General features: G+C 37.4%; 1 protein-coding gene across 2 annotated transcripts; it reads right to left on the minus strand.

Moving 5' to 3' along the window:
- Positions 1-1,192: 1,192 nt before the first annotated feature.
- npr3 (natriuretic peptide receptor 3) lies at positions 1,193-22,454 on the minus strand. 2 transcript variants are annotated; one of them, XM_084114660.1, is made up of 8 exons: positions 21,483-22,454; positions 14,758-14,880; positions 14,154-14,329; positions 8,529-8,664; positions 6,322-6,416; positions 6,047-6,164; positions 5,831-5,915; positions 1,193-3,115 (listed from the first exon to the last, which is right to left on the minus strand). In XM_084114660.1, the coding sequence occupies exons 1-8, from the start codon at positions 22,159-22,161 to the stop codon at positions 3,004-3,006; spliced, it is 1,524 nt and encodes a 507-aa protein (XP_083970786.1). In that variant the 5' UTR covers positions 22,162-22,454; the 3' UTR covers positions 1,193-3,003. The 2 variants fall into 2 exon arrangements, with proteins under 2 accessions (XP_083970786.1, XP_083970787.1); XM_084114661.1 differs by having other exon boundaries at positions 1,204-3,115; positions 5,831-5,918; positions 21,483-22,443.
- Positions 22,455-23,919: the final 1,465 nt, after the last annotated feature.

A 23,919-nucleotide genomic window follows, 5' to 3' on the forward strand; every position in this document is an offset into this window, starting at 1 on the left:
TATCCTTGAATGTTAATGTTAACGGACAGCTTTTATATCCCTGAATTTTACAAGATCATTTCATAAATCACTACAAATGGTCATTCACTTTCCTGCAACAGACACACACTGTACTAATATTTAAGATTCACTCCAGCAACTACAACATGTGTTATGGCAGAGGCACTGAATAATGGATTCCTCTTGAAAACACTTGAACACGATTACAGGAAACCTTTGCATTTCTGAAGAAAAAAAAGAAAAATGCATTCCATCAAAGTGTGCTGAAAATAGATCTGCTTCCCTTGTGTTAGACTAGGACAATGTAACAAGATGTGAAAAAGGAAAAGCATTACAATAGCAGTTTGTTAAGATTTTGAGCTGTAGTGTGTTTGTATACAGACAGGTACATTTTCTTCTCTGTTAAAGGGTATTTGCTTAGTCAACAGGTTCAGCCTCGTAGTCTGTAGTCTTCTGATTAAGAAGCATTCAAGGAATTTTTCCATGTGGTTTTCCATTGCCAGATGTGAGGTCAAAGAATGACTTTGTATCAGCTTGGATTTCATGGTTCTTTGAAGTGTGTTTGAACTCATACTGTACTCCAATAGACATTAAGAGTCATGATTTCGGACTATTGGTTCATAATTTTGATGGTAATTTGAGGAGTGTCTGGTGAGATAAACATTTAGGAGAATCTTAAAGGAACAGTTCAGCCAAAAAAGAAATCCATCAGTTGTGTTTCACACATCCATGCAGGTTCGGAATGACATGAGAGTGAGTAAATGAAGACAGATTTTTCATTTTTGAGTGAACAATCCCTTAGCATTAAAATTTGTTCAGGAGGAGTTGTATAGATGGACTAGCAATGGAAAAATGGTTTGTGTGAGACACCTGTTGTGATGAGCAGCAAAGGAAGTGAGTTGTGTTTGCTTTGGCTACATGACCTGTGTTCACATAGTGTCTCTGCAGTCTGGGATCATTTGCACACACTCTCTTGGAGATCTATGAGGAATTTCAGACCACAGCTATGATAGTCCATTGGTCCACTGAATGGACACAAGCTCACGGAAAACATATCCACACTGTTGGTTATGAATTTTAGACACTAAATTACAAGAGCAAAAGATGTGCTGCGACTAAAGTCGGCCTACCCAGAATGGACCATTTGCAAGTTGTATGAGAGGCACTAGTGGTAAACACAAAGAAACTATTTCATTTCATAAATTTTCTTTTTAATTTGTCAATATGTATCAATCTAAATAAGTTACAATTCTTCTGAGTGTTTGCAAAGCCTTGTAAATATACTTATCAGATAAATTTTGCTCTGACAAGGCAGATATACTGTTTACAAAAATGATTCTGTATATTTCACACAAGACACAATGTTAAAATCAACACTAAGAAAAATGAAACCTCTACAAAAATATCAATAAATAACATCACATCTTATGTTGATACATTTACTTACATCAGTATACAATTGCCATCATACCAAGCCTGAATAAAACCCTATATTTTTTTGACGCGCACACCATAGAGGTGGTTTTAAATGTGACATTTCACATTTACATCTCATCCTCATTACTGAATAATCACAAAAGTTAAAAAATATTATTTATAATATGCTATTAAACTGATAGATTATTGATAACCACCTCCTGATAAAGACAATCTAAAGACATAAAGTTAAAAAATGTACATGTGCAATATAAACTGAACATAGCTTTTCAAAATCTTTCTTTGATAGGTAGACCGGCTTCTGTTGTGTATGAAATCATGTTGTGACATATCTATATATCTATTAAATAACTTTCTCACAACATCCTTTTTATCTTTTTAAACCAAACAAATTGCTTGCCTCTGCAGTTCACCTTAACAGATGCAACAAAGTGCAGGACGATGAAGAATTAGGCATGTTTTGAGCAGAATCATCTCTTCTTTGATACTCTTTCTAGCATTCAAAAAGTGTGATGTTTAACAATATAAAGTGGGCTGTACAAAATGACTGACACAAAAATGTAATGGTGGAGGAGGTCTATAGTAGACTTTTTTGCTGCTATCAAAGCATGACAAGTTTCAAAAGCAGAAATTATTCCTATTTTAAACATCTTGACATGAATGGACATAGTTTAGATTGGTTAAGTTTTACAACAGTCGGTTTTATCAATTGAATCTTGAAGCCAAAACCGTGAACACCCATCAGACAACATTTGGTTATGAGGCACCCAGCAGCATGTATGATACTGTACATAGCAGTGTAAATCAAGATATGACAGAGAGTTGAAATTATATTCGATTATTATAATTAGTGGGACTAAAACCTATTGTAGAAAATCAGAATTTATAATCATAAATAAAAACAGTTCAGTGTTTCAGTTTCAGCATGCAGCCAAATTTGATATATCAAAGCTTGTTGAGATACGTGTTGACAGAGAGGAACATCATTTTAAAGTTCACATCAATTTTTTATTCATCAGTGCCTCCTAACCAAGTCTACAAAGAAGAAAGAATGGATGTTTATCAGTGTGTTCTACTGGACATTCTCTAATCGAAGAAGAGGAAGGTAAAGTGATGCCGAGATCACTGGGGAGAGTGTTAGGTTTTAAGTAAGTTTAAGTTCTGAGTTTCACTCTAACAGTTCTTAATATCTCATAACCGCTTCTCCCCACCGGCCCAGCAGCTGACAGGACTCAAGTTAGCCCACTCTTTTCTACAAAACTGACAGGCTTCTACAAGGAAAAAAGGGAAAAAGTTTTTTCAGGGAAAAAAGGTCTGTAGCTAAATAAACAAAGACCCTTTTTCTTTACAGAGAGTCAAGAAGCCTTGCGGGCACTTCTCCTCCAAAAATTCAACTTTCCTGAGTTTACGAATTGAAGAGCAAGAAAAATTGACAAGGAAAAAACACTACAGCATGTCTATAAATATTTCTGGATTCCTGGAATGGTGTTTGATGAGCCAACAGACCCATTTGAGATGCACCTTCCCCGAATTCGAACACCCCAGCAGTCGACTTACGACTGCAGACTACGCTGCAGAGAAGTTAGATCTGATGGAGTCTTCCCGCAACTGACGGTGTTTTCCGATGTCACACACTTCTCGAGGTGTTCTCCGTTCAATGGTTATCCTGTAATTCTTCCTGAGGAGCGATGAAGAACAATATCATGAATTTAGATGTCAAGTATAAGCAGTACTAATAACGTTCTATTATCTCAATAAACATTTGGGCACTTAGTTCCCTATTGATACGGTTCACTCGTATTGCGTTGCTAGACGCTTTGGGAAAACTCCTTTTTCTCAGAATACTGAGGCCTTATTGAATCACGCAGGGAAACTGCGCAAACCTATGGCGCTAGCTTTTTTTTTCAGAGAGCGGCTCTGCCCTTCGCGCTCTCCCGCTCTCTTCCTCCCAGGAACCTAGGAGAAAGAACGAGTGAGCTCACGTCAGCGCAGATCCCGCATGCCTCACTTTCTGCCTCCACTGCCTCTTCTGGAGAAAGTGACCTGGTCTCATTTGGGGGATCTGAAGAGGATCTCCCCGATGACAACATGTCACTGGCGGCTTCTAACACGGAGGATTGTTTGGGCTCAGAGGATGACTCCCCCCCGCCGACACCACCGCAGCACAGAAGTCGTCACAGGCAATGCACCACTTCCTGCCCAAGCCCTCCAGCTCTGCAGCAGCTTCAATTCGCCAGAGAAGCGTGCTGACTCAGCAGCCCGCGAAGCCTGCGCCTTCGACCGCTCAGCTCAAGCCAGAGCCTGAGCCTCGACAGCACTCCCGCTCCACCAAGCGCTACCCCTTTCCTAAGCGCCAGAGGCCCTGTCAAAAAATAAGGCTGAATCCTGAGCCACAGAATCCGCCCTGATCCTCCAGGAAGGAAGAGGAGAGCCTAGAGTTAGAGCCTAGAGAGCCTAGAGCCTAGAGGAGAGCCTCCCTCCAAAAAGCCTAGAGTTTGCCTCCAACCCCCTGTTAAGTTCCGGGTGTTTGAGGCGATGTGTTTGTTGCAAGCATTGTGACCGTTCATGTTCACGCACCCACGCAATTGATGAACATATATTTATATATTGCGAACAAAATAAAAAACAAACATTCAAAAAGAAAGCCCTTTTCCTCTTCCCAATACCACGGGCGCCAGTCCCCTGTCCCAGCACAGCGGCCTGTCACCCGAACTACTTCAGTCCCTAGCCACCCGGGCCAAGGCTTGGGAGGCCATCCCCGGAGTGTCAGGATGGGTTCTGAACATAATCAATCGAGGTTACTCGCTTCAATTTGCTCACAAATTCTCACAGACGCCACAGGGCACCATGTCTTAGTCTGCTCGGACAACATGGCTGTGGTGTCCAACATAAACCACAAAGGTGGACTCAGATCGAGGCAGACTGAACGAAAGGGCAATGTGACCTCAGGATAATGGATGCTCCATCCCCAGATGGTTCACAGGATCTGGAGTATCTTCGGAAGGGCAGAGGTCGACCTCTTTCAACCCGAGTTGTAGGCCCTTCATGTCTGGCCTCTCAACGGGAGCCTACGGGCCTCCCCACGAGAGTCCTAAACAATATGTCTAAGGCTAGCGCCCCATCCACTAGATGCTCTACAACCTTAAGTGGTCTGTCTTCTCTGATTGGTGTGCAGTCTGGAGTGAAGACCCGACATCCTCTGATGTCTCGTGGGTACTGTCTTTCCTGCAGGAGCTGCTAGACAAGGGGAGTACCCCTTCCACGCTCAAAGTCTATGTGGTGGCCATAGCAGCGTACCACGCTCCTGTGGCCGGCCAGTCTATAGGCAGGAACAACTTAGTTGTTAGTTTTCTGAGGGGGGCCAAAAGGCTGAACCCGCTTTGTCCCCTTACTATTCCAACATGGGACCTGTCTACGGTCCTTAGGGACCTCAGGGGCCATCCCTTCAAGCCACTCCAGTCGGCTGAGCTGTGCCCCCTTTCGCTAAAGACCGCCCTCCTGCTATCCTTAGCATCGGTCAAGCGAGTGGGTGACTTGCAAGCGTCATATGTTCTTGCAGTTTCACTGCACAGCCATAGGTTTGTGCAGTTTTACTGCGTGATTCAATAAGGCTTCAGTATTAGAGAAAAAGGAGTTTTCTCAAAGTGTCTTGACGCAATACTCGTTCCCGTTATCTCAGGGAACTGAGGTTATGTTAGTAACAGAGTACTGAGATTTATTATTACTGAGACCATTGCTGAGTATTTTCTCCTTAAAACTGCAGCGAACCAAATACAGTCTCAAATACGCAGTTTTTATGATCGCCGGTGTTCCTTACATCACAAACTACCTTGTAACCAATCACGTAAACATGCGGACGGGCTTTAGCATATCATTAACTATGCACTGAAGCAGGGGAGTCTCAAGAGAAGCCAGGTTATCCTGGTATATTTTTCTGTCAATATAAAAAATAATGTACATTTAGCAATATAGCGGGTGAATTATGTATATGATGTATTTGACAGTGTTATGATGAACTATATGCCTTTCTCCACTGATGTTCTAAGTTGTTCAAAATATTTGTAAGGATGCTGATTTTTAGAAGGCAGACTGAGATGGCAAACGGGAACATGGTTTGTGCAACACATTATTAGCTGTTTGATAACGTAGTCAAGTAAAAGGCTAATCATATTAATTACCATTATGTGTTCGACGTTGTAGAGAGCGATACAGACGTAGACATTTTTGGGCTACCCGTTTAAGAACTTTTTTTTTTTTCAGAGGAATTTTTTTTTTTTAATGTGTCATTTTGGTGAACAAAGATGAGTTTTAAGGCATACAATTATTGACTACAGGGGGACTTTAATACATTGACCTATTTTATGAAAGAAAAAAAAATCTTTTTGGTGTTTACCTAAAGAAGTAGAATGCCATGAGGAGAGCTGTTCCTAGAATTCCCCCTACTATTAGCCCAGTCACTGCCGATACACCTAGTCCACCTGCTTAGAAAAGAAAATGAAACCATTTATAAGGAAAGCTGCACATAAATTATAATAATAAATATATGACACATGTGCATATCATGCTGTTACAAAAAAGTGTCAGTCTTTAAGAAGTAGAGGTAATTTACATGATGGTTCAATGTGTTTTGGGGCTGGATGCTCTGGTGCTGTTCGCAAGGAGAACAATTCCCTCTTAAAGCCTGGCATGGTTTTGAAAGTTCCATTGGTGCAAAAGTTCATGATAGTCTAAAGGCATAAAAAGACATCTCTTTCCTTACTTCAGACATAATTCTGGCACAAACATAGTAAACCAAATCCTGCAAATTAGTTTGAAATGATTGAATTTCACTTACTGCCCTGACTTTTTTGATCAAATAAAGCAGAAATGATTACATGCGCATACCTCGTGCGTTCCTGCCTCTGGGTCTGTCATCCTAACGACAGAGAAATCCCCATTTCGGTCACCACTGGCATCTAGAGACACCTGGCCAGCAATGCCTGTATAACGGAATGTGAAAAATGAGAAAATTAATTAGTTTGAAAAGTCAAACATTCCAAGGAAAACACCAGCAAGAATCGGCAAATTCCGGGTGGGCAATACAACAGGAAATCTCATCCGCCTCCTGCCATTTTTGTTGGCTTTAACTGCAGAAATGGTAATTTCATCTGTACATCTGTGTTCCTGAATTCTTGAGATGTTTAAAATATTATTTAATTTAACAGGAAAACATGACCCTGTTCCTGATGATTCTGGCAGAGCAAAACATTGTTATTTCACATTTAGTTGTCTTGCTGTGGTCATTGAGACAGGTCTGGGCTGCAGACATGTCTGAGCACCTATTTTGTAAGGGAAGTTTAATGAATTACAGTGGCAAGCATACTGGCGAACCCTCGCATACTGGCGAACCCTCTGTTCGCAACTACAATAATGGGAATCAAATGTGGTGAATAATAATAATGGGAATAAAATGGGACTTGGTCGGTGTTCAGATTCCACTGTTCTTTTTGCACAAAATATGCATTACTATTTTCTTAATAATAAGCTTAGAGTGTAAAATATCATTTAATAGGATGTTGATTTGTTAAAGGACAAAAGTGTTTCCAAACCACCAACCAATTTATACAGTATGTTTTCTTGAAAATTGCTATATACACTACCGTTCAAAAATGTGGGTTCGGTAAGATTTTTTATTTATTTTTTTGAAAGAAGTCTCTTATGCTCACCAAGACTGCATGAATTTGAAATACTGTGAAAAACAGTAATATTGTGAAATATTATAACAATTTAAAATAACCGTTTTCTATTTTAATACATTGTAAAATGTAATTTATTCCTGTGATGGATGAAGCTGAATTTTCACCATTAAGGCCCATTCACACCAAGGATGATAACTATAACGATAACAATAACAATAAAGATATAGTTCTAAAAATCATTATAAATGTAAAAGAATAGCAGAGTCCATGCCACAACTATAATGATAATGGCAAAGATTAACAATATCGTTAGAATCACTTTCAGAACAGTTTTTTCACCTAATGAACAATAAAAACATTGACAACCAATCACGCATTTAAAGTGGAAGACGACAAAACTGCATTGCTTAGAATAAACAGAACAATATCATGCGTTGGTGTCGCCAATACGCCAATATAGTTATTGTTATATTTATAGTTATCGTTCTTGGTGTGAACGGTCCTTTACTCCAGTCTTCAGTGTCACATGATCCTTCAGAAATTATTTTTAATATGCTGATTTGGTGCTCAAGAAACATTTCTTAGTGGAAACCGTAAAAAAAAAAATCAGGATTCTTTGATGAACAGAAAGTTTAAAAGAAAAGCATTTACTACTGTCAATACTGACCAATTTAATGCATCCTTTCTGAATAAAAGTATTAATTTCTTTAAAAAATAAAAACTTACTGATTCCAAACTTTTAAATGAAAGTGTATACAGTGTATTGGTCCGTTGATAGTAAATAGGTTAAAGTGGTCAAAAGATGTAATTTGCAGCTATTGTGACTATTGATAGAGTACTTATGCAATTAACATAATTTGTATAATTTAAATAAACAGGAAATTGATCATACTACAAACTGAGTGTGCATACTGTTATCATGTTATATTGTTTCAAATCCCTTCCTTGCAAGTAATGTTATATTTTGTGGGTACTCCCAAAGTCTCATGTATAAAATCAATGCAATTCATAGAACGTGCTCTGTTATGCAGTGAACACATTCAGGGCCTTATGTTAATTTAATGCTGCATCCCAACCCCAGATGCACACATGCAAAATCAGCCTGATTAACCAAAGGGTTATGCAAGTGTAATGTTTATTTTCTCATGTAACCATCCTATTCTGACACCGTCTGGCTAGTGCAAGGTTTTTCACTTGATTACTGCTGAGTTTGCTGCCACTGTTTACCTTCTCTGTCGCTGAACTTTAACACAAAATTGAACCAGTCAATTCTCCCACTTCTGAGTGTATATTTGCATTTTAGAACTACAGCTCCCGATAATTTTTGTTATAAAATGCAAATTATGTCTGTCACAGTCCAGTATCCATAGTACTTTTGCGGGGAAAAGCACAGCATTTTTTCCCCCTAATTACCTTCAAATGTTCTGTTCCACATGCTGTGTGTGATTTCCTGTCCATCCTTTTTCGTCAGACCGTTACTCATCACCTCACGCAAGGCAATTGCATACAGAAGCAAAGCATCATGGAACCCCTCCATAAACATATTGACCTGCAATGCAATAAAAGAGCAAGGTCTGAGGAATACTAGGTGAAGACAGCAATTTCTTAATCAAAATGATGTTTGCTTCTGAGAGAGACACCTCTATTCATCAACGAAAAAGGCCAATATCCAGGCTTTAACCCTTCATAAGCATATTAGAGTAAGAAATAGAGAAGTGATAAAAATGTTTCTATCCATCCCCAAACCCCTAAATCCTCTGCAGGGTTGCGGGGATGCAGGGTGCCTATCCCAGCGTTTCAGGCCACAGGCAGGGGACACCCTGGACGGATGGCCAGTCCATCACAGGGCTCACACATTTACACTCTCTTTGATATGAATTGTATTTTGTATTCTAATATCTTGTTATTAATAAGATGTATTTTTGATGTCTTTGTCTTTATTAAAATAGGGTAGACAGAGAGGGGGACGTGATCAGGAAAGGACAACTAGAACTTAGGTGTTGGAGTGCTGCCCACGAGGCTATCGGCTACAACAATATTTTTATTCAAATAGAGCATAGTATTTTTCAGAAATAAAATGAATAAATCTAAATACATAATTCAATATTTTTAAGAAATGGTTTTATAAATGAGTAAATTAAGATAATACAGTTGATGATTAAATTTATACAAATTTTGAATACATTGCTTCTGTGGATTATTACAGTACACGTCCATTTATTTTTCACATTTCGTCAGTCTTTTATTTAATAAATAATTAAAGCCCTCTATAACTCTCCTTGCTTTCTGAAGAAATGTTGGCCAAATTTTATTTACACAGAATTATAAGACATTAGTAGACAAATATGATAAAGCTAAGGTTATCATGAGAGAATCCAAGAGCAGCTCATTTATCAACTTCATATTTTAGTTAAACTGCAAATGAATGAAAAACTGCATGCAGAGTCTTCTAACATCAAGAGTGAAAAAGATGGAAAGGATCCATAAACAGTACTGTCTTGTTCAATGAAATGTTAACCAATTAAAAAATAATAAGGGCTACCCAGCCGCCATGAATACTGAAAAGCACGTACTAGTAGATGCTCATGTTTTAATACGGATTAATGGTCCGTTCCTGCCACAGAGCCGCATGCTGCATGTGCGCAGCCCAAGGCAAACAATAGTAAAACCTGGGGCTTAGTCAGTCTGCAGCCCGGGGGAGATTCGATATCCGGCTGCCAAGATTACTGTATATTTACATTCACCCTCAACTGCCTAATAAGAGTGAAACAGCAGGAAAAGCTGATATAGTCATATGACTGTTTATATACATATTCATTTTTGGAAGCGTGAACAGAGGTGAAATCTCCAAGCATTCAGAGCATAACAAACCCTGCCGTGTTTTCATACAGAGCACAGCTTGTGATTCAGCAACAAAATGTATCGGACAAAACATTCCTCATGCAAAAAATGTCATGCTTTCTCATTGCGAAACAAACCCTGCTGATATTTAAGATCAGGCACTATTGCTAACATTTTGTGTAAAACTGATGCCATCTCAGTTCAAGAATGTGATATGAAAGAGATATAGAAGATAGTTTGATGAAATTTCTATTATTCTAACTAAGATATTAAAGGAGAGGTCTCAAGGCCTGTCACCCTTGTTGAGATTTGTGGTTTTCAACAGTTTGCAGCATCTTTAAATGATAAAGTTATTTCTTGCAAAAAAATATTTTTGATTTATTTATACAAAAATTAATAAATCCACTAAGATTTTTTCCCTTTTTCTATGACCTATTTAGCCTGGCTATTTTTGACTTTAAGTCTCACAATCTTAATCTTAATCTCACTTTTGTTTATCTCATAAAACTAAAATCAGTTTCTTATTTATAAAGCATATAGCATATATATATATATATATATATATACATACACACACACACACACACATATATATATATATATATAATTATTATTATTTTATTTTTTTATGTGTTACATTGCTCCATAGTTATTGGGTGGGGAGAGAAAACTCCATAAGGGGACTAATTCATAATTGGCCCAACTGCAGTGATTAAACCCAAACAAGCTCTGCATCATTAGAGTGAATGTAACTCATCCTCAGGGCTCACTGGACTCACTGTTTTTACCCGTAAGCCTGTTTCTGTTTATTTGGGCTGATTAACTTCAGGCTATGGCATGAAAAGGTGCAACCGCATGTCAGTTTCCTCACCCTGGTGAAAAAATTACCCAGTGGAGTCTCACTGTCACTACCAGATATGTTGCAATGACAGAAAGGCCAGAACAGAACTTTTAAGACACCATATATGGAGAAACAAATATGAAAAATGAAAGGAAAAAATGTAAATGACCCAATGGGAAATTATGTTTATTATGATGTTTAATGATGTTCATTTATTTTTAGCTTACTGGATTTAATAATTTCCGCAATAATATTATATATATTAATTAATTCCAATGATATATTATATCTATTAATTAATATGAATTCTTTCACTTATATATATCTATATGTAATATTTGATTTTACTTATTTTCATATTTTTATGAATATTTCATATTCTTCATAATGAAATGCAATGCAATGCTTATTAGCAACATCATCTATTTTGTACGTGAAGAGCTTGTAGTCATTTAGAATTCAGTCGCTGCAGAATAACTTTTTCTCGTTGATTGAAGACCACTCGAAAACCTTACATGATGAAGCCTTTCATATGATTGGTGAAACCTCTTCAAATGATAAGAATCAGAGTCCAGTTGCAAGGACTGAGTCGTATATATTCTGTGATGACCTGTTGTGAAAATCTTCACAGAAATATAAAGATCTTATTCTTTATCCATGTACCACAATTAAATTATAATGCACTGCTTAAAGCAACAGGTGAGGCAACAACATGTGTTTAGTTCTCTTATTATACTGGAGGAAGAAAATCCAAAAACAATATAAATAAAATAAATACATGCAGAAATTAATTATTCAATTAGTAGATTAATGAAAATGTGATAAGTATATTCAATTCAAAAATACATTTCATCTCATTGAGTCATGTATTCTTCATTTATATATTTTAATATTTAGTCCTCCATAGCTCCCCTTTCTTTCTGATCAAACATTCCTTGAGCATTATTTTGCATGAATTATAAGATGTGATAAAGTAAAGGCTGTCATGAGAGAATTATATTGGTCGTTATCGCAGGTCTGTTCTGAAAACAGTGAAACCCTCCACTGTTGATCAAATGGAGACGAAGCGGAATGAACTGCCTATAATAAGTCTGTGACTTCCTTTGTTTGTCTCAGTTTAACCAATCGGCCACAGTGTGTTCAGATCCTGTGAGATGGTTTTAGGGACCCTTAATGGTCAGCAAAGTGGTTGACTGCATATCTTGTTCTAGATAAGGGTTGTTAAGAAGGAAAGGAAAGAAGCAATCATGGGTGGCCTAAAATTCATATGCAGTCTAGTGTATTGAGTTCGATCATCTCTAATGAATGCGCCTAGTTGCTTCACTGATCCTCTTTTGAGGCAGTTCTACTCAAGAACAGACGTAAATATACATCTTAGAGTCAGTCACCAAGCATTAAAACCTCATTACTGGAATTTGACCTTAAATTGCTCGACTTTAACACAAATCACCTGATTTAAGAAGCTGTGGTTGGATTATACACACCTGAGAAGATAGGTATTTTATAAATGCTAAATCTCGACAAAAAGAATTTCTAGAGATTTTTTGAGCCTCAATGGTTTTGTCATGCTGGAACTTGATAATCTGCAGTGACGCACGACGACGGGCGAGCCAAAATTAGATGAAAATAAGTAACAGATAAACCTGAGGGCCAACAGATGACAACTATTTGGGCCAACAGATGACATTCTTCAACAGATGTCAGTCTGACCAAATTCACAAATTTCCTTCTTTTGAAGAGATGACGTTTCTCAACTAGAAACAGTTAATGATGCTGAAGAATGTTGCCTGTTTTTAAGATAATTTTAAAACCTTTTCTTCTGAGAGTATTTTGCAAGTGGAAAACATGGAAGAAACTTTGGAGAAATCCAATCAAACACATAAAACATAAAATACATTATACTGAATACATAAAACATGTTCCTAATGACTGTGGTAATCCAACACACCCACCTACTGGTCATCAGTGCATAAAAATACTTTGCATTTTTCACAGACTTTTTAGTCACTAAGGACATATGATTGACAGCACCTTTGGATCTAAAACGGCACTTTTTAAATATCCATATTTCACGAATCTTTTAAAGGTCTTACTTTGTAGCTGGATTATACAGCCAAGCTTCTAGAATGTTAACAGTGGAAACTGTCATTTATCCAGAAGATTTACGTTATGCATATGGGGGACTCTTTGCAAATGAGTATGGCTGCATTTCCTGGCAGCTAGTATGAATTGCTTAAATCTGTGCAGATGCTCATAAGAACACCACTCACTGTAAGCCAATTCCAAAAAATGTATCACCTTCCTTAATGAATAAAGTGAGCATTCTTCATCCAGCTCATTAATTCCGCATGAACACCGCCGTCAGAAAAAAACTGAGCAGATACAAGCGGTAGCTACAAGCAAAGGGCCAAGTTTGTGAAACATCACATTAGCCTGTGCTTCTGTCAGGTAAGGCTTCTCTGGGAAGTGTACTCGTACATTGAAATAATTGTGCTTGGCACACTGAAGTCTTGACATTCATATTTGGGAGGGAATGGGCTGTGTCTAAATACATTTCTATATGGTAGTGGTCCCCCACAAAGGTCCAGCTCACATCTTTTGTGGCTCCAGTTGATACAGCAATTGAGCCAGTCAGAAGTGTCAGGGCCCCCACTGAGGTTATTAACCTTGGCACTTCAATTCGTCCACAATTATTTATTTCAGAAAGACAGTTTCCACTGTCTTTCTTAGAAAACTCTGATGGCTTTTCAAAGGAAGCTGACATGATGGGGACAAAGAGCCAGACCAAAATATGGGGCCTATACGGAACGCCAAGTCACTCCATTCAAAAGCACTTAAAGTGTGAATGCACTGTATTCTGACTTTAAACTGTGTGAATAAAAGAATCAGCAGCTCTCTGAATATTGCAGGCCACAAAATGGATAAGAGAAAAGAAAAGAGAAAAATGTGATTGATTGACTGACTGACTGGCTGATTTGCCTGTATATTGTTAACAGTGGACAAAAGGATGGTGTGTTGTAAAATAGCCAAGAAGATTCTGCATATTTATATATATATATATATATATATATATATATATATATATATATATATATAAAATATTCTATAATATATATTATATATATATAATATATATATTCCATTGTATATATATATATATATACAAATTAAATATATAACTTTTTTTAAATAATTAACTTTATGTAAAAATATAAAGTTAAAATAAAAGGTGAAACGTGAATAAAATATCCAATATGAACAGATAAAAAAGAAACAAAGGTCTTTAGATCTTATATTTGGCTTTTGAATACTAAAGTATATTTTTAACATTATTTTAGTTTCAAAGACTCACGTACAGCACTGCAGTCTTCACAAACAGGGATGCCCGACTGCTGTAGTGACTTTTTCATTTCCATGGAGAAGTCTTCAAACTCTGGCTTAGTGGACCTAAGCAATGTTATAGTGTTGAGAAAGCTATAGGCAGCCTTGGCCTCATTGTCAAATTTGTCTCCTCTCCTCCAGGATCCATCCCCTGTGAAATAATATTGTGTTTTTATTGTAATAAATTCATGTTCACATGAACATATTGCAAGATTTGCTATAGAAAAGTATGTCTCTCAGGATAAGGGCATTATACAAGCATGTTTTGCCTGTTTCTGCTGATAAAACCTCAATGACAATGGGTAAAATATCTACCCTGTTACTTTTTCTGCAACAATGGGGCTTTTAGATATACACAGGAACATCAGTGGAACATCCTGGACCTGCACACCAGACAATATCCAGGCGCTATTGTGTTGAGCCAAATATCTCTTGAATGTTATCTCTATGAAGCACAAGACCTGCAGATAGCTTCATTGTGCAACAGGGTCACAGGACTATCTTGTCTGACTATGGCTCATCTTGAGAATAGAGATAAGCTCTATAATCAGTGCACAACAACCATGAATACAGCTTTACCATAGGAAGAGGAGTTAAAGAGCTCGATGTTGAAGAAGATGTGGCTGTCGGTGGTTAATTTTCGTTGATGAAATGCCAGCATGAGTTCTCGTATTTTGTCCGCCTTGGCACACATAATCACCACTGCAAAACAACAAGGAACAGAGTGTTATTTGCCATTCAAAACAACAACTTTAAGCTATCATTGCCACCTGGGTTATGTGTATACAGTTATGTCAAAAGGCATTTATGTCTAGGTTGGGGAGCCAAGAAAATAATAAACAAAATAAAATAACGCGAATGAATGATTTTTATTGCGTTCGATTCTCGCACGCGTCTTCCAATGATAACGACGGTACACAGACCTAAAACACTCTGAAAGTGTTCCCTGCCTAACTATTCAGCACGAAACATACAGAACAAACGACTCTTCTGAGCAGGTTCTTTTTGCTGATTATAAAACAATTCCAGAGCAAAACACTGGTTCTTTTTAATGAATCACAACTTATGACACAGTTGGAGCTGTTTCTCAATGAATCTGACTCACATACTGAACCACAAGTAAAGGCACAAGTACAATGTAAAGGCTTGTGAGACCTAATATGATAATACTGTATGCACCAGAACCGGAATCATCATTTTTCTTTTACCCTTTTTAATTATAGCAGAGAAAATAAAGCACTGTGTCCTCATAAGAGTTTTAAAGACCATGATTCCAACATGCACATTAAGGTTGGCTACTGTATTATCGTCTTTATCCTGAGAACACGTTCAGTGCTGTTCATTTAAGATTAATTATGACCTTTTTGCTACTGGCCAGCTTCACAAGAACATGTGGCATTGATTCGATTATGTAAGCACAAGCCTTTAAGTATCATAGAAAAGCTTATTTTAGACCTGGTCTTACAGAAACACAGTCTCAGGTATGAAATATATTCCCATGGAGCAAGGAGGTAAAAAATAAATAAACAAACAAGCAAGCAAACAGAGTTTAAAAAATAATAATAATAATATTCGCAAAGTGTCCCATAAATAGGAAGATTCAGAGGATTGGAACTTTCCCCACAGCTCAGTCAGTGTAATGCGCTGCTTGAAATATCCTCAGCTGAGTGGGACAAACTTCACCTCAGTATTCCTGCACTATAGCACCCTTTAATTACAGAGCGCACAGCACACTACAGGCCCTGTGTTGGCTTTCCAGCGATTCCATGGGGTACAGCTCCAGCCAGCAATATTTCAAAAATCTGGATTTTTCCCACTGACACTAGTTACAAATGAGCTGAGGAATGCAAAGGGGCAACACATGGCACACTTACCGTTGGTTGTGCCACATTTAATGCACCTGGGGGTCTATATAGACGCATAGTGTGAACGTGCACATGGAAATAATATCGCTTTGCAAACTTGTGCTATATCGCTACATAGTATAAGGGTTTACTGTCTTGCCCCTCTGTCCAACTTTGGCAGCATGGCACATAATGCAAAATAAGCAGGGCCATAATGACATATGTCTGGCTTAGTAAATTCACTCCCTGAGGACCACTCAGCCAGTTTGTGCTTCTGTGCTCACGTCATTCACTGTCAAAACACTGCAACACCGTATTCCATCCTCATTGAAATGTTATCTTCTGACATTTAGCATCGGTGAGGAGATCTGACAAAATAGATATACGGTACGTTTAGCTTAGACATCCCTGGTGAAAAAAAAAAAAGCTAAATATACTTGCAGCCAGACTAATTTAGTATACTTCAAGTGTGTTAATGATTAGTTAACTAGAAGTGTGCTATTTTGAAACAACTAATTTTGTACTAAGTATATTTTAGTTGTAATTAAATTGTAGTAAAGCATAACTTTAAGTGTATTTAGTGAACTTTTGTGAGGACTCGAACTCGGGTCGCCCGAAGCACAACAGCGCTACATGTCGGCACACTTGCCCACGAGGCTATCGGCGCCGACCATAAGTGTATTATATTTGAGTAAAAAGTATATACTCAGTAATACCTTTGGCTTATTCCAAATACTACAAATTGCTCACTTTGTCTTCAATAACAAATGCACATTAATAAACAAATAATACTTAGCTATACTTTGTAAAAAATACTATTGTATACTATAATGTATATTGAAAGTATACTTTCAATGCATTGTTATGATGATCATTTCCAGCACACAGTTAAAATATACCTAAAATATATTTTTAATAAAGTGCAAATAAATACACTTTTAAAAAATAGATTGATAAATTGATGAAATGAATTTTCACTTAAAGTATATTTTTAGAAAATATATTTTTAGAAAATATACTAAAGTACAATTATTTTAAAGTGTGTTAAAAGTTGTATTGTGAAAATAGGTAAAAGCATGATGCTAATATACATATTAGCATATATTAAAGATAGTAAAAACAATTGTTAGTATTTTTGCAAAGTACTATTGAAAAAGGGAATATATTTCAAATACAATTAAGTTTTTTTTTTTTTTTCACTAGGGATATGATGTTAAAAAAAGTAGTATTTATAATAGGGATTACAGCTACTACATCTTTTAAATGTTAGACATTCAACAGCTAGGTGTCGTTTCTGTGTCCAAACACTCTATCAGATGCCAAAAGCAAACAGCAAATGGTGCTAATATAAACTCATGGTGTGCTGTGATACCGCCAAAAACATCTTAATCCTAACCTTTATCTCCATACCGAAATCTCAGATGGCCAGCGATTCATCTTTTATGAATCGTTAAAATATTGGTGTCCGGGACACTGTGAGCCCAGAGATTGTATTGTACACCTTGTGTTTTTAAAAGCTTAGCTGAAACTAGTAGAGGCTTGGACCCGAAAACGGTATTTCTTATGTCATGACTTAACAAGCGGATTGTTACCAATGTTGACACTCATCTTTCAATTATACCCGATTTGTACCTGATATTGAGCACAAAACACTCCCGTGCTGTTTTTTATTTATTTTTATCAGCGCTCATGTGCAGGCTTGGCCATATGTCATTAAAGTTATCTGTATTTTATTACATTTGCCTCAGCTGTGCCAACCGACACACCGCAGCCTTGTGCAACAGGTTCAAAACTGCATAGCGCAGACTGACAACAACAAAAACAAGGGCATTGCAATGGCCAATGAATCAAATCAGGCGTCACGGGCGCTGGAGAATATCCCAATGACGTCCTATAAAGCTGTACTGGATTGATATTATGAGAAACTGTGTGAAAGAGTAGATACTGATGAATGCTGTTATTATAAGCAGCCACATAAATCAACTTGCTTACATGCTTGTGTCACTGACCACTGAACACAGTTGCAGTCTGCATTTTGAAGTTAAAATGATATTTAACAAAAAGGAAATCAGTAGTGACAAGTAGATAAAATATGTACAAACTCATAATGTAATTTATTATTTTGACACCCAGATACATTTAAGCATATTTGCCATCTGTACTGTATCAGCACTCGCTACTACAGTACTTACACCACTGCAGCCTTTCATGAGCAAACAATGAAGCATCTACCATGCCTGGAATACTAATTTCAATGCCAGCAATCTACCTCATGGAACAGGCTGCATCACTTAGCATTCAAATATATGCTAATTTATACAGTTTATGTCAGAAATTGATGGTAATATAAACACAAACTTTTATGCTCATAGGGTTATAGCCAACTATCTGGTCACTTGTCACAAAGCTTTCAAAAATATATATATATATATTTTTTTTTTTTTTGCGTGATGTTCCCTTCTTGAAACAGACCAATTCTGGTAGATTTTATTTTGGAAAAATGGCTGCTTTAGTACTATTACAAGCTCCTTAAAAACATTGAACTGCTGCTCTATGGCTGTGTTCTCACCTGGTGGGTCACAGGTCTGTTTTGGTAGCAATGCTAAATCCCAATAATACAATGCAACTAACCATATAATCATGCATAATTAGGATAGCCAAATAAATAGGCTTACCAGTTTTTAAAAGAGAGAAGAAAAGATTCCCATATCTTTTGATGCCGATGTCAAATAAAACTGTATTTGGTATTTGGTAAACTGTAACAGTATTATATTATATATTTTTGTAAGAGCAGAGAGCAGATGCTGACATGATAAGGCAGCGCTGTCGCTTAAAGTCGCAATGTTACGGAAGTAGCGACAGATCTTTTCTTCAGTATTCTGATGTACATCTGAGTGAAAAAGATTATCATAAAGGAAAAAAATTATGACGGGGACTTGGATCTATCCATCAGCTGTTGGATTGAGGCTAATCTGAATACGATCTTGCAGTCGAGTGTAAGAAAAGAAGCGGAGATTAAGCAGACTGAATGATTGACCCTCACAGAGTCCCCCAATGGTGATGATCCTGTGGACAGGTTGCTTTAAATACCCACATCCTTAAAAAAAAAAAAACTGTGCATACTGTAGTTGAAAAATGTTTGGCCACACTGCTTGTTTAATGTAAACAATATAAAAATGGCAGTATTTCTCATAAAATACTCTTACTTTTGCAGAGAAATGACACCTTGTGTATTGACACTGAGTGTATTCTGTGACTATAATTGTGCAGTTCAATGTTATCCTTCAGAAGACACTTGAAACAGATGTCAAATTTTGCCCTGAGTGTTTGGGTGGTGGCCTGGAAAATGCATCCCATCACTGAGATTCCACATTCAAATCTCTGCATGGCCTGTGATGGACAGATCAAAGGAAGTATATGTCATTATACGAGGAGCATTCCATACTTGTACATTTATAGCCGCTGTGAGGGATCGCAACATGTTGAGGACCTCTAGCTGCTGTGAACTGGTAGAAAAAGGAAAGAATTATAAAAGGCCTCAAGAGCTGTTACCCTGTCATTGTTGGTGTCAAAACAGCCCCAAGACAGCATTAACCTCTTACCCCGTTTCAGTCATTCCATACTGACATTTTCAGAACTGGTGAAACATTCCTTTAATTCCCAGCGTTCACGCAATATGCAACATTAGCTTAAGAAACGTAAGATGTTCATTTCAACGCACAGGACTGTCTTAGGAAAGAAAGTGATACAGGGCCCTGTATTGAGGTATATGTGTATATTTTCTAAAATCGACAACATCCTTGCTAGGAATGTGAGAAATGCACTGTTTATGAAACAGGATCAGTAAGGAGACTTTCTGTGAAATGCCACAGATTTGGGGCAGACAGATATGATGTTTGAAAGAAGGATAACAGAAGGATAACTGCAGACAGTTCATAGTTTTCACAGCAGGCATATCTTTTAGAGCCACAATGTATCCAACACCAATAGTAGCAGAGTGAGCTCCAGGGAGGGTGTATCCTCTCTGGTTATTGAGAATCAGCCAGGCAGACAGTGCATGACTTTACCCGCCATGAGAAAAGCTGTTAAAAAGTGCTTGAGGATGTCTAGGGGAGTGCTAAAGCCTACAATTGCTCCCCAAAATTCCTACAGCTCTTGCTCAGTGTTGACTGCCTGTCAAAATTCTGATCATTTTTTCCACAGGCTTTCTTATGGACTGCATCTGACCTCTTACCCATCTTTATAGAAGGGGAGCTTGAGGAGATCAGGAAAGGATCAAAACAGCCCTAGTTAGGAAAATATCTGCATTTAACACGTTTGTATATATGTTCTATATTGCTCTGTTCTATATTGGTCTGTTGCAACATGCTCCAGACTGGGATTGCTGTTAGGATTACTAATGCATTATCATTTGGTATTATACAACACTTCCGTAAAAACTATGTTACAGTTTAAACTAAAAGAGACTTAATAGCATAAGGAAATGTGTTGACCAAGAGCAATACTTTGCAAATCCACCCTTTTGACCTGTGAATAGAAGTGAGTCACAACTTACTGCAGAGAACAGCCACTGGTGAAAAAGAAATCTAACTGCACAGAATTTTCAGAATTTTTTTCAAGCCATTATCTACGTTTTCTAAACATTTTGTAAGTTACGTTATGTACCCCTAAAGTACAAACCATTTAAGTACCCCTTTATCGTCACCAAATCTGAAATGTCTCCCATTTACATCATGTTATACTGAAATTCCTTCATTTGGAAATATGCAGTCTTATCTAGGCTATTTAGTATCAAAGTGGATTACTACCACTTGTGGTGTAGTCTAATAGTTAAGATCTAGTCTAGTAATTGAAAGGTGTCTTTCTCTCTTCAGAGACCTTTGCCTGTTTAGAGTAACTGAAAAGTATCAGGCTCAAACCCAGCAAGTTGCCATCCATTCCACTTGTGCAAATTATCCTGTTCTGCCAAGAAACTTCTCCAGGGGATTGTGCTTTTAACAAATGTATGTAAGACACTTTTGACATCTATGGCAAGCCGTTTTATTCCTTAAAACTATTAATCAGGAGTAGCCTACTTGTAAAGGCGGATTACATACTATTGGTAGGCTATAGAAGAAAACAAAACTAGCACCTAATGAATAGTTACTAGTAAATGAGAAATAGGCAGCAGCGACAATTGGAATAGGCTACATACTAGTCTGAAGTGAATACTATTACTTAATTTCAGAACCCCATGCAATTCAATGCCCAAGACCTGCAACTTGTTACTCGGTTATTGTAGGCTACTAGTGACTAACTAAATACATACTAGTATCTATAAGTATTAAAATAAAATAAAAAATACTTGAAGCTAAAGAAAAAGTGTACAGAAACAAAATGGATATTAATTCGTCTTGAGGAATAAATGTTAAAACGGCTTGCGTAAAGCATTTAGTAATTGACGGACGAGTGAACGAGTACCTTCGCTCCCGTAGATGGACTTGATGATCTCGTCGGTGTCTACTCTCTCCTCGTGCGAGCTCAACACAGCGTGATCTGTGGCGATGTGGGAGTCTGTAAGCACTGTAAAAACACCTTCAATCGTAAAGTAACAGTTTCTCTCGTCTTTATCATCTTCGTAAATCAAATATGCCGTTCTCCAATTGAAATTTTTGGATATCGCCAGAAACGTCTCAGCCATTTTCAGGTAAGTTGGTGCGATTCGTGTGAGATGCGAGTACTCGCTGTTTTTCTCCCTGAAGCCGGTGGCCAGAGCACCTGCTGAGATCACCGGGATGTTCCAGTGGCTTGCAACTCTCGTCACCGACGCGGCCGCGTATTCGCACACCGGACCGAGGACCAGGTCGGGACGCTCTTCTCTCTGCTTGTCCACGAGCGCGTAGAGAGCGTCATTCCCGCACCCGGAGTTCTCATAGCTCACATTGAATTTCAAGCCTGCAAACAGTTCTGATTTCTCGAGGCTTTTTCTCGCGTACTCAATAGCCGGAGAAACTCTCTGGTAAGAGAACAAGTATGTGTTGTTGCGAGGCAACACGACCATCACGTCGATGTTGTCATTCAGTGCACTTGTCCTGCCAGGCATCATGAGTACTACCCAAATGGACAGACATAGTGATATGAAACATGACATCTTTGACATCAATGAACGAATAACTTTTTTTTTCTTTTTTTTTGCAAAGAGCCTACGCTTTTTAAAGTTTTTTTTCTTTTTTCTACCAAGTAGATTGCTATATAAATTAAGACGTATCCTTAATTGAACTTAAGTATGGCAAAGTCCCACTCTCTCTGTTTATAAGTGAGTTATGTTTCTTCTGCAAGTCTCTCCAGAGCCCCTCTCTCTTCCCCTGTTTGGAGTCTTCTTTGAGTCTCTGTCTAACTCTCCGCTTGCCTGTGTAATTACTCTTGTTAGGATGTGTGAAGTGGCTGGTCACCACACACGCTGCAGTCTAGGAGGAATTTTCAAGCATCCTTTCATTATTATTCCTGCGTCATCGCTGTGCAGCCCGCCCCCTCCTTAAAGCTACAGTGTCGCAATTCATGACAGCCCACAACTTCAGTCTGGGTTAAATGATCAAGATATAGTGTTCACACATTACAATTACAATTTATATTTATTGTTTTATAACCCAACAATAAAATCGGATGCCTAATCAGCAATAAAAGGCACAGAAGCCAGGATTAGGCCTTAGTTTAATTAGGACATTTAAGCAGTTTTTATAAACGTGCCTTAGAAAAAAAACTTTACTGTGTGTGCATCTTGAGACAAAACAATGGCACTGATATATTTTAAGATATGTCAGTGCAAGTTGTTTTCAGTTAAAACATCTCAATACGGCATTTTAGTTTAGCACTATATAGCCTTAATATATAGGCCTGGTCTGTGAAACAGGGGGAATAACCCTTTTTAGTCCCAGTTAGAAATCTAGCCGTAGCAGTTTGCACCAGTTGTAATCAATCAAGTGCTGATTGTGGTAGCCTTCATACAGTAATCTAGTCATTACTGTTGCATTATAGTGCAATGACATAAATCCAAAATCATACTTCATGGCATCAATAACAAGTAGGCTATACATACTTGCTACTGCATTTGGGTTGACGAAGGAACAAAATGTTCCATATCTGTAGTGTGGACTATGTGATATTCACTGTAAAGGGAATAGTGAATGAGTTAACGATTTTGGGCACACCAGTGGTTCCCACAAGATATTTTTTCTTGGTTAATCTATAATTTTATGGTGAAATAAAACTTGCTGTTTGTTTATTAGCTAACACTTAAGCAACACTGCAATTTTACAATAATCATTTATGCAACATGTTTGAGCTGAAGCAGTAGTCAGCAGTGGGTATATCAGTCTTTGATGTGTTGAAAAACATAAGCAAGATGACCCGCTTATCATGTAAAATGTTCTTAATACAAACTTCTGACTAATGTTAGCAGATAGCTCATCATAGTTCACCATTGTGATGTAAAACCAAAATTGACTCCAAATGATGGTATTTATGTCCATGTAAGAGATTTATAAACTAATTTAAAGAATTTAAATCATTAAGTCATTAAATAAACATTAAATCCTCAATCAATAATCTTCTTATCTCTTCTCTCTGTCTGGGCCTGCAACAATATCCATCTATGCAAACGTTAAGCTTTATTCAACTGTTTAAGCACTATCACAGTGACATCTAGTGGTAGAATTAGACCAACACATCACAGATTTGACTAAATAATATGCAGGTTTTTGAAAATTGATGTAATTTAGTTATATTATATTATATTTAGTAAATATTATTATATGTATAGCATATAATGTATATGTATATTATACTATGTATAGTATTGCTCTGTATAACCATATCTGTATAATACTTAGAAAGATGTATAAATAATAATGCAACAAAA

This window comes from Abramis brama (genome assembly GCF_963993115.1).
Source record: "Abramis brama genome assembly, chromosome: 5".
NCBI lineage: Eukaryota > Metazoa > Chordata > Actinopteri > Cypriniformes > Leuciscidae > Abramis > Abramis brama.